The 10,762-nt window shown below is 45.9% G+C and overlaps 5 protein-coding genes across 5 annotated transcripts in view; 3 read left to right on the top strand and 2 right to left on the bottom strand.

Annotated features, from left to right (window-relative positions):
• Positions 1 to 2,205, bottom strand: part of SAPINGB_P001921 (uncharacterized protein) — a gene marked incomplete at both ends in the record, with an annotated part of 2,318 nt that extends 113 nt beyond the window's left edge. Inside the window, 3 exons of the mRNA XM_031996641.1 lie at positions 1 to 1,813; positions 1,861 to 1,957; positions 2,012 to 2,205. The exon at positions 1 to 1,813 is cut by the window's left edge and continues 113 nt beyond it. Coding sequence (XP_031852532.1) covers positions 1 to 1,813; positions 1,861 to 1,957; positions 2,012 to 2,205 — 2,104 coding nt within the window. The remainder of the gene's footprint in view (positions 1,814 to 1,860; positions 1,958 to 2,011) is intronic.
• Positions 2,206 to 2,471: 266 nt separating this feature from the next.
• SAPINGB_P001920 (uncharacterized protein) lies at positions 2,472 to 4,046 on the top strand (the record flags this gene model as incomplete). Its single annotated transcript, XM_031996640.1, has 1 exon — positions 2,472 to 4,046. The coding sequence occupies one exon, from the start codon at positions 2,472 to 2,474 to the stop codon at positions 4,044 to 4,046; it is 1,575 nt and encodes a 524-aa protein (XP_031852531.1).
• A 387-nt stretch (positions 4,047 to 4,433) lies between these two features.
• Positions 4,434 to 7,232, top strand: SAPINGB_P001919 (uncharacterized protein; the record flags this gene model as incomplete). Its single annotated transcript, XM_031996639.1, has 2 exons — positions 4,434 to 4,896; positions 5,050 to 7,232. The coding sequence occupies 2 exons, from the start codon at positions 4,434 to 4,436 to the stop codon at positions 7,230 to 7,232; spliced, it is 2,646 nt and encodes an 881-aa protein (XP_031852530.1).
• A 59-nt stretch (positions 7,233 to 7,291) lies between these two features.
• Positions 7,292 to 8,662, bottom strand: SAPINGB_P001918 (uncharacterized protein; the record flags this gene model as incomplete). Its single annotated transcript, XM_031996638.1, has 1 exon — positions 7,292 to 8,662. The coding sequence occupies one exon, from the start codon at positions 8,660 to 8,662 to the stop codon at positions 7,292 to 7,294; it is 1,371 nt and encodes a 456-aa protein (XP_031852529.1).
• A 266-nt stretch (positions 8,663 to 8,928) lies between these two features.
• SAPINGB_P001917 (uncharacterized protein) lies at positions 8,929 to 9,996 on the top strand (the record flags this gene model as incomplete). Its single annotated transcript, XM_031996637.1, has 3 exons — positions 8,929 to 9,304; positions 9,360 to 9,384; positions 9,441 to 9,996. 3 exons carry the CDS (start codon positions 8,929 to 8,931, stop codon positions 9,994 to 9,996), a joined length of 957 nt encoding a protein of 318 aa, XP_031852528.1.
• Positions 9,997 to 10,762: the final 766 nt, after the last annotated feature.

The following is a 10,762-nucleotide window of genomic DNA, read 5'->3' as shown; positions in this document are numbered from 1 at the left end:
TACGCGCAACAATGACCTGGCGCTCATCCGGAAGTTTTGACCAGTAAATCCACCAGCCTTTAGCAGTCCGTACAAACTTTTCAGTCTCGTCCTTGTGCCGTGGCAGCGCAATGTGAGCCATGGCCTGATGTACATGAATTAATTCGTCACGTTTAAACAGGGCTGTTTGGAATTCTGGGTCGTCTTCACAGTTCTTCAGGTACTGCGCCAGCGCAAAAAGAGTCTGGTATGATACAATTTCCGGAAGAGAATATTGCACAACGTGTTGAGCTGGATCGTGAACCAAATAATAAAACTTTTTCTTCTTAAAAGATAACAATGTCTTGTCAGTAGGTGAAACCGCTGTCGGAACATCTGGAGTTGCTGCCACAGCTGCTGCTGGGATTGGGGGTGCATAAGAAAGTATATTTGGGTCTTCATCAAGAGGAGGGCCCGGGGGTGTCGTTGCTCTATGGTTGTGGTGGTGATGGTGATGGTGGTGTTTCTTGTGATGGTGTGCTGCATACAAATCTGTATATATGGGTTCGGTGAGTGATGCGAGCCGTTTGTAGAGTGAGAGATAATAATCCTTATCAGAAAGAACACTAGATTGTGGGCGGAAAACCAAAGTAAATACAAACGGTCTCCGTCGGAAAATTACAATATTAAAAGGCTCAAAGTTTCCTGGGGCATCCTTTGACGATAAGAGTAGTCGTTTGTAAGAAAACTGTGTAGCGTCTGGGGGTGGAGATTGGGGCTGTAATTCGGGTAATGTTGTAGGCTCTGTTTGCTTGTCTTCGTCTAATACTCCTTCAAAGCCAACAAGAAATCGAGAGTCGTTAATATCGTCTGTAGGTCCTTCTTCGGCAGGTTGTTCAGGAGAAGCTGTTCGATTGACATTAAGAAATCCAAACGTAGAGTAGTACATGAGGTTGCTAAGGCCATCCATAGAGCCTTTGGCAACTGTATTCATAGTGTTGGCAGCAGCATGCGGTAAAGCTGATAATAAGGCTGCGGGAGCTCTAAGCAAAGAACTGGATTCTGAGGATGATTCCGGGACTGGTGTGGAGTCTTGAGTTGATGCTGAGGCCGGAGCTGGAGTTGGGGCTGGAGCTGGAGTTGGAGTTGGGGCTGGAGCTGGAGGTTGGCCTCGAGGTCCTGCAATATCTAATGTTGAAGATCTTGTTAGAGAAATTGGAGGGTTTGATTCTGATGACATGACAGAAATTGCTGATTCGCGTCTAACGCGTCTATCTAAGTGATAAATGTAACCACTTGGTTCAAGAAAAGCTGAATCGTCCATGTAGCTTTCGCAGTCAATAACCCAGGATACTATATCAGCTAACGATTCATGAGATAGGTGCTGAGAACCTGGTGGAGTTGCAGCCCAAACACAACCACAATTTTCAACATTTGTCGCCCCCAGGGCGGATGTGTAGTCAAATGGTAAGGATTGAGGATGGTTTGTTACAAGAACGTGGACAAGGCCTTTATCTGAGTCTTTATCAAGAATTGCTGCATTAATCGCTTCAACAGTTTCATGAGAAAGGTTACCACGCCCCATTCTGATATCATAAAAAAGATTACAAAAGCCTGCACCATGAATATTTACAATCCAATTAAGAGCCCATGGGCGCCACCAGGGTGCGAGATGCTCGACTAAGGCCTGACGGCTGTAAGTTTCGAGGTAGTCTTGGAATGTGCCATTGTGAAGACGCCAACGACGATAAGCTTTTACGAGGTCAGCAATGAGAATTTCGGAAGAAGAAATGTCACGGGAAGAGTGCTGGCCATTAGGAGAGTATCTTGATTGAACTTTTGGGAAAGCGACGCACTGGTAGGAAAAGTTAGACAAGTAATATAAAGAATCAGAAAACTTACGGCCACAATCCACCAAGAAGGCTCTTCAATTTTCTTTAAAACTATGCGAGATTTGCCGGTTTCCATACCAGAGACTGGTTGATTTTGTGCAAAGCCTCTAAACATAAAGTGTTAGTGATTGAAAGGCTGCTGTTGAAAAATACAGGCATACTTTGAAAACTCTACAACACCTTGAGCCAGACCCATAAAACGAAGCTGTTGTTCTATTGGGACTGGGGAAACATCGTCATCAGGGCCTCCGTGAAAAAAGACAATTTGGTCGGCCAAACATTTTTCATTTGGATCGAGAGCTGGATTGTAGATACAAACGTAAGATAGTTGGCCCAGCGGGGGTTGGACGAGCATTATATGGGAGATTTAGTGGAAGTTGTTGGGAAAAGCAAAGACAAGAACAGCAAATAGCTAGGTCTACTAATATTTGAGCCGCGCAGTAGCTATAGGTCTTGCGGATATATGAGAACGGAGTATGAGCATTATTAAAAAAAAAAAGTTTCACCACCACAAAATCAGAATGAGATTTGTTGTCTTCTGCCACCATCTACAATTATACTTAGTACTCTACTAAACACGCCAAAAAAAACAACAAAAACAACAGCAAAAACTCTACAACCATGGTTTTAGCAGATCTTGGGCGCCGAATTAATGGTGCCATTAGCGATCTCACATCGTCGAATGTTGTGGACGATGCTGCGCTGGACGCGCTTCTTAAAGAGGTTGCGCTGGCGCTGCTGGAGTCCGATGTTAATGTGCACCTGGTCAACAAGCTGCGCAACAACGTCAAGGCTAAGGTGAACTTGGGAGATGAAACACCTGGTGTGAATAAAAAGCGTGTAATTCAAAAGGCATTGTTTGACGAGCTGACGGCGCTTGTGGACGGACAGCAACAACAAGAGCCGTTTCGTCCCAAGAAGGGTCGATCCAATGTGATTATGTTTGTTGGTCTTCAAGGTGCCGGTAAGACAACGACGTGTACGAAGCTGGCGTCGTACTACCACCGCCGTGGATTCAAGACAGGTCTTGTTTGTGCAGATACATTCCGTGCTGGTGCGTTTGACCAGCTTAAGCAGAATGCTACCAAGGCCAAGATTCCATACTATGGTTCTTACACGGAGATGGATCCAGTTAAGGTGTCTAAGGAGGGTGTGGACAAGTTTAAGAAAGAAAAATTTGAGGTCATTATTGTGGATACATCTGGTCGACATCGTCAAGAGGACGCATTGTTCCAGGAGATGGTTGAGATCGGACAGGCTGTAAAACCCAATCAAACCATTATGGTGCTCGATGCGTCGATTGGTCAGGCTGCGGAGGCGCAGAGTAAGGCATTTAAAGAGTCTTCTAATTTCGGTGCTATAATATTGACCAAGATGGACGGACACGCTAAGGGAGGTGGTGCGATTTCTGCGGTAGCTGCGACCAAGACTCCGATTGTGTTTATTGGTACCGGTGAGCACATTAATGATCTGGAACCGTTTTCCCCAACGTCATTTATTTCGCAGCTGCTGGGAATTGGCGATTTGGCTGGCCTAGTTGACCATGTGAAGGGTTTACAGCTTGACAATAAAAGCACAATGAAGAACCTGCAGCAGGGTATTTTTACTCTGCGAGATTTGCGGGATCAAATGAGTAACTTGACCAAGATGGGGCCTCTGAGCAAGATTGCTGGTATGATGCCTGGCATGGGTCAGCTGGCGTCGTCGCTTGGTGAAAATGAATCTGCAGATCGTGTCAAGGCGATTGTGTGTGTATTGGACTCGATGACACCCAAGGAACTTGACAGTGATGGCAAGATTTTCAAGGATCAGCCATCGCGAGTGCTGCGAGTAGCGCGTGGCAGTGGACGAAGCGTGAGGGAGGTTGAGGAAGTTCTTCAGCAACAACAAATGATGGCCAAGATGGCCAAGAACTTTGGAGGAAAGAACGGTCTACTGAACAGTATGGGTAATCCTGCCGCGATGCGCAATAATCCGCAGTTTGCAGCTGCTCAGCGACGCATGGCACAGATGATGGGTGGTGCAGGAGGAGCTGGTGGAGCTGGTGGTCTTCCTGGCATGGGTGGAGCTGGTGGCATGCCTGATTTGGGCGCGCTTGCTCAGATGATGGGTGGTGGCCAGGGCGGAATGCCGGACATGTCTGCGATGATGAACAACCCCGCAGTGCAAAAGATGATGCGACAATTTGGAATGTAAATAAAAAAGTGATTAATATTTTTGAAATATGATGAAAAAAAAAAAAGAAATTAAGAACTGAATCCTTTCTACATTTATTGTGAATAATTTGTGTCCAATATTGGAAATAATGGTGGAGGCTTTTTGTATGCAATGAGTAACCAATCGTCCGGTTGTTCAAATAAGGTCTTGCCCCTGTGTAGAAAAAAAAATTCAAAACCTCCTTGACAAAAACCTTTTGGTCCTGCCATTTAAGTTTCTATATTTTTTTTGTTACTTCCTAACTCTTAAACACCTCTCCAACTTTCTTTCAAAGAGAATCCTTATATATATAAATATATACATACATATATATTTATTTTTTTTCTTCCTCTCTCTCTCTAGTCAACACCTAGCAGCCTTCCCCTGATGAACACTATGACTACCATCCCGGAGGCTAGCCCGCTGTGGGGCTCGTCGGTGTCGATGCGAGACGCGCAACACCGAGCGCGAATGCTGCGGTCCAGGTCATTAGGTACGCCTGGTGGCAATGGAGGGCTGTATGAGCACCATCAGGCCATTGCACTTTCACAGTCGCACTCTGCTTCGTCTCTATCAACACTACGATCATCGGGACAATCGTCAGGACAATCTTCTGCGGCTTCTTTGTCGCCCCCATTGTCGTCAGCTGCATCCATGTCGTCGTCGGCCAGCTCAGCAACTACAAGCGCATCTCCTCAACCGAAAACTCAAGAGTTGGCAAGCTCGTCAAGCACTCTCACAATGGAAGCCGCTACTACCCTGGAGGCCAACGTAACAGCACCATCATCAACCGAAGATTCTAATGCGCGGGTCGCAGAAGAGCGGATTCTACATTTACGGAACGAGATTGGTAAGTTTTTTGTGTTTATTTAAGGTTAAAGGATCTGTTTTTATTTATTTTATTTATTTTATTTATTTTTATTTTTCATTATTATTTTCTGGAGCGCTCAAAAAACTCTCCAGACTTTATGCAAAAATGTCTAACACTGATCTTACCAAACAGCCCGCAAATCCGCTTCGATTCTCCAGCTCCAACAACTCGCTCGAGAGCTTCCACGACTTGTAACCCCTGGACCCGAGCATGCGGCGTCGCCCACAACAAGCCCGGAAGGTCCTGTCCAAAACGGCTTGCCAGGTGCAGCCCCTCGTCCTAAGTCCCGGCCATATTCAGCACGACCAGCGTCCTTTTGCATTCCCACGTCTCACTCGCTTCCATCTATTCATGCACAACCTGCTGAGATCCCAATTGAGCCAGTTGCGTGGACAGATCCCACTGTTGCGCAAGAAGACCTGGCACATTCCGAGATAATGGTCCGTCAAAAACAACAGCAACAGCAACAGCAACATCAACATCAAGAGCAACAGCAATTGGAAACCACCGTGGTAGAACCCAGTACCGTGACTTCCATGTCTGCTTTGGTGATCCCTCTGCCAGCAGCAGAAGATAGTGGCAACAGTAGTGGCAATGAGTCTGTGGGCTCCAATACTTCAATGGCCTCGTCCTCATCCTCCACAGCCTCTGCAACGGCAGCCCCGCGTCACCGTCGGTATAACCGGTACAACAGCCGGCGGTCGTCGTCATATTTTGAACAACAACAGTTACAGTATCAGCATCAGCATCAGCATCAGCAAATGCACATCTTTGATGAGGACGGACGGATGCCGTTATCGGCGCCCGTCCCTGTGGCGTCCTCATCTCTAGCAGCGGCCCACCTTCTCCGCCAGCCCACACCTCCACCTCCACAGCAGCAATTTCAGCAACACCAACACCAAACAAGACAGCGGCCGTTGTCTCTGCAACCGCACCATTTTTCTTCTTCCTCCGTTCCCAGCATTCCTATTTCACAAAGTCCTGTCACTACCACCACTCAAGTTCCGTCGTCCGTTGCTTTCGGGTCCCAGCACCAGTATCAGTACCAGCATCAACAATATCAACATTATCCCACTCATCCTAATAATAACCTAACCAATAGCAATAACAACAACAGCAATAGCAATAGCAATAGCAACAACAACAACAATAACAATAACAATAACAATAACACATACTCATTTTCTATCCCGCAACTCACAAACCGATCTTCTCGTGTCTTGATAAGCCCGGCACCATCGCCTACACTCGTGCAAACGCTCAACTACAATAGCCTCAACATGGCCACTGCATCATCTACTCCAGGAAGAGCTCAGACAAGTAGCCCCAATTCATACCAGCAAGTAGCCGCTAATGCCAATGTGGCACAATCACCATATCATGTCCATCTTTCCAGTCACAATCACAATCATCACCACCGACTCAGCTCTGCCAGTACATTATCCCAAGCATCATCGCCTGTGTCGTCAATGTCTACTGATGGGCCCACCTCAAACGCAGGCTCTGTCTCAACCCAGTATCTACACATGAAAACACCTTCTACCTATGAAACACATCCATCTCGGGCCAACTGGAAAACTACATCTCATGTGATTGAGTCGCTACAGTGCACAATCGACTCACTACGGCGTGAACTGGCCGAGCAGCAAGCTCGAGTTGAGGAGGAGCGTCAGATCAAAGAGGCTGTTAAGAAGAAGGTGATTCAGCTTGAGTCGCAAATGGATGGGTTCCGACATCAGGCTGAAACGCTGAGTGCAATGTTGCAACGCAAGGAACGCCGAACAAAGGAACTGGAGTTACAGGTCGAGCATTTCCGCATGGCTGCAGGTCGTGCCGATTCGGAACGACGTGCGCGCGAAGAGGCCGAGGCCAAGCATGCTGTCGAAATAGCTCAAGTTGCAGCTGAACGTGAGCAAGCGCAAGTCATGTATCAAGCACTGGGTGACAGCGTCAAACGCAACAAGGAGCTCTACGAAGATAAGCTTGCGCGTGTGAGTGAGCAGCTTCGTGAACTATGTGGAGACCAGGAATCTTCTTCATTGCAAACGGCAGCTCAAGTCAAGGACTACATTGCAGAGCTGCGCAAAAAGAAGACTGAAGAGGCTGTACGGATCACGGCGCTCAAGAAGGAAATTGCGGAACAGCGGCGTGCTCATGCTCAAGAAGTTAGAGAAGTACTTGCAGTTGCACAAACCACAGCAGAAGAAGCGGAGGCTCGACTTAAAGAGAATATAAAGGAAACACTTGCTTTAGTTAAGAGCTTGAAACTTCAGCAGCTTCAACAACAGCAGCTTCAGCCACAACAAACAGCATAACCAAGAACTTTAATGGTTAATAATTGAACAAAAGAACACCTCGTACATGATTATTTTTATCAATATAAAGAGTAAATGCCTATTCGACCATCTTTACCGGCCACCGCAAGGTAATGTGAGTTGCTTTTAGAAAGTCTTTGTACCAAAGACAATGAGGATTGTGGCTCCATTGTTGTTTCAATAGGCCCAAATGCCACAGCCGTAATTCCACCGTTTTGACGTCCGCCGGGAAATGATGCCAACGGTTTTAGTAGTTTTTGTTTAGTTGTATTATTTTGTAAGACAAGTAATTCTTCTTTATCATCTTGACGTAATAATAGCTCAAACACTCGTACAAGCCCGTCCCACCCAGCCGTGGCCAAAAGTTTCCCATCGCTACGTATAACTGCTGATGCAGTTCCTGGGGCGCTCAATCTTACAACGTTGAAGGGGAAAAGGTTTTGAGATGGTGGGACTAAAGTCAATGCAATACGAGCATCTGCAGCAGTGGAATAAACTTGAGCTGGGAGGTGTTTCTGATCAAGACTCTGTGGTCTTAAAGCCAAAGCCAGAACTGGCTGAGTGTGTAGCTGTTTGCATTCCAATAACTTCCATGGTAGTTGTTGTTGACTGTCTGGAGAAGAGCCTCCAACATTGTTTATTATAAAAGTAGCCGTGTGGCCACTCTCATATCCGGCAACGAGATAAATTTGAGATGGTTTGTCTACCAAACACAAACTCATCACGATTCCAGCCCCGTTTTGGCGGGGACCTTCAGTAATTGGATTCTCATCTTGCTCAAATTTAGGGATCTTGGAAACAACTTCAGGCCCGGGGATGGCCGCAGCCGGCCGTGCCAATTCAAACCCGGGCACGCGCAAAGTATAAACGTCCACGTTTTCAGAGGCTGTAGTTCCAGGTACCGCCAACACAACCGTTGCAGTAGTTTCAGACTCTGAATCTTGCTGGATAATAGCGACAGAAAATCCACAGTAATTGAGTGCATTTACGGGGACCGTGTACACTTTTTCCAAAGGGTCCAATTCGGCAATCTCGCGATCAAGCGTGACAGCCGAGGGAGGACCGTTTGCTCCCAAACTGCGCGCACCAATCCTGCGTGCCATTACAATCCGCGCCAGCGCAGGGCCTGCGTTGTACACGTGCACGCAATGGTCGCGCCCGTGCGTTAACAGATATGTTTGTGGATGTTCATTTTTGCTTGCGATCGTAACAAACTCGACCTTGACGATGGCCGCAGAATGGGCACGGAACATGCTTACGGGCCGACGCGCAACTACATCCCATACAAACACACCACCAGACTCATCTGCAGATGCGAGCACAGGGGGAGTCACGCCGGATGCAAACGCAGCGGCTGTTACGGGTGCCGGATGTGCACGCAGAGTAAAGTCCGGGAGCACGCCTGAAGTTGGGATTTGATCCGCAGGCATAGCGGTATTAGAGAAGTCAAAGGTGTTTTTTTTTTATTTAAGAGATAGAAAGGAAAGGAAGTTTGGAGAGCCGCTTGGGATGGCTGGTTTACCACAAATTCTGGCTGCTTGTTGAAAAGCCAATAATCGTCTTCTCCGCACTTTTTTTTTTGTTTTTTTTTTTTTCTCCTAACAAAACTTTTTTTTATTTTTATTTATCTTGTTAGATTTCTCATCATCATCCCATTTTTGATTGCCTTAATATAAATAAATCTTCTTATCAGAAAATGCTCCGTCTAGCAAATTCCACTTCCCGGCAAACTTATCGAAGCATTGTCCCGACCTTGTGTGCTTGTTCGTCACTGGTCTCTGCGCCGACCCTGGGACCGAGTACTGTTGCTGCTACTGCCTCTGGGAGCAACTACTGCGGCAGCCGTTATTACACAAACAAAGTTACAAGTCATGCGCGTGCCCCGCCACTCTGCTCAAATACTCGCCGCCCTCGTTGCTCTTCTTCTTCCTTTTTGTTTTATTCTCTCCACAACAATCCCAATTCAAACAATTTCCCACGTAAAACCCTCCCAATTGCTCAGAAAATGCCTCTCATCACCATTAAAGCCACTATCAAGGACTCCCTCACTAAGCATGAAGTCTTTCCAGATGGTAAGTATTGTAGTCAATTGTGCTTTGTGAAGTTTACTTGCTAACTTTTGTATAGTTCTCGAAGAGTTTACACCTTCTGGGTAAGTCATCATAACTAAAGTCCAATTGTCTATAAAATCTAACAATTTTTTACTAGATTGATCACCGTTTCCTACGGTAATAATCTTGAGGTTGCTCTTGGAAACACTCTCAAGCCCTCCGAAACTCAAGAGCTTCCAGACCTCCACATCACCTTCAATGCTGAGGGTGCTGCCACCCCAACCATTCTGTCTGCTGGGGCTCCAGAGTCTGCCAATTCTGAGCCTACTTTTACTCTCGTCATGACTGACCCTGATGCTCCCTCCCGCACAGACAAGTCTTTCTCTGAATACCTCCATTACTTGGTCACTGGGCTCCGTCTCAAGTCTCCCTCTGCCGAAGATCCCACTGCTGACATTGCCTCTCGCCTGGAAGTTGAAAAGGGTAACACTCTTGTCCCTTATATGGGTCCTGGACCCCCACCTAAGACTGGCAAGCACCGCTACGTCTTTGTTTTGCTCCGTGAGACCAAGGGCTCCCCCCAGAAGTTTGACGGTGAACGTGCTCGATGGGGTACCGAGATTAACGGCTATGGTCTTAAGGAGTATGCTGAAAAGAACGGTCTTGTTCCTGTTGCCATTAACTTCTACTATGCTCAGAACGATGTCCAGTAAATGATTATTTACAACAAACAAATTTGTAGAAATTTCTAATAGCAACATAATTTTTTTTTTTAATTTATTAGCAACTGTATCAATTGAAGTCTTTTTTTTTGGGATCTCTGCTTAAGATTGCGTTTTTTTTTTTAAACGCTATTGTTGCTTGTGTTGGACACAGATTGCGGGTACGTGCACGCATAAAAAATCTTGAGCACCTGTGGGGGGGTTTAAACACAAAGCGTGGAGAAACCCGCCCATTAAAAAAAAAATAAAATAAAATAAAAAAAGAGTTCGGAAGTTACGTCAGACCTCGGATAAAGACCGAAAATCATATCCTAAGATCTGGGCTTTGAAGAGAACCTTTAAGTGACTATGGCTCAGTCAAGAATCAACTAATGACCGCTCCAAACAAAGCAAATTAACAAGAGACTTTTGTTGAGTCAAAAAAAAGGTCTCATGTGGAAATGGTCAAACCAAACCCTACCCCTACTATACAAATCTCACGCCATTAAACTTTTGTATACTTTGGTCCTTATCATCTTCCAAAATTAAAACAGCCAATATATCATGGACAATTAGAAAGACCTCACGAACAAATTTTAAAAGTTCTCAAAACACACACATCACAATGTTCCCATAAATAATGAAGTACATTATGTCTTACAAGTTAACTCCCAATCTACGAAATAATCATTTTCCAAGGACTAGTCCCACATAAACTAGGAGCCTAACCCCTCAAGTCAACCAATCTGGACCTATCTGTGACAAATATTCGAAACAA

Source organism: Magnusiomyces paraingens, assembly GCF_902498895.1.
Source record: "Magnusiomyces paraingens strain CBS 517.90 genome assembly, contig: contig2, whole genome shotgun sequence".
Taxonomy (NCBI): Eukaryota; Fungi; Ascomycota; class Dipodascomycetes; order Dipodascales; family Dipodascaceae; genus Magnusiomyces; species Magnusiomyces paraingens.
The sequence above is the reverse complement of the archived record's forward strand: the minus strand, read 5'-3'. Positions and strand labels throughout refer to the sequence as shown.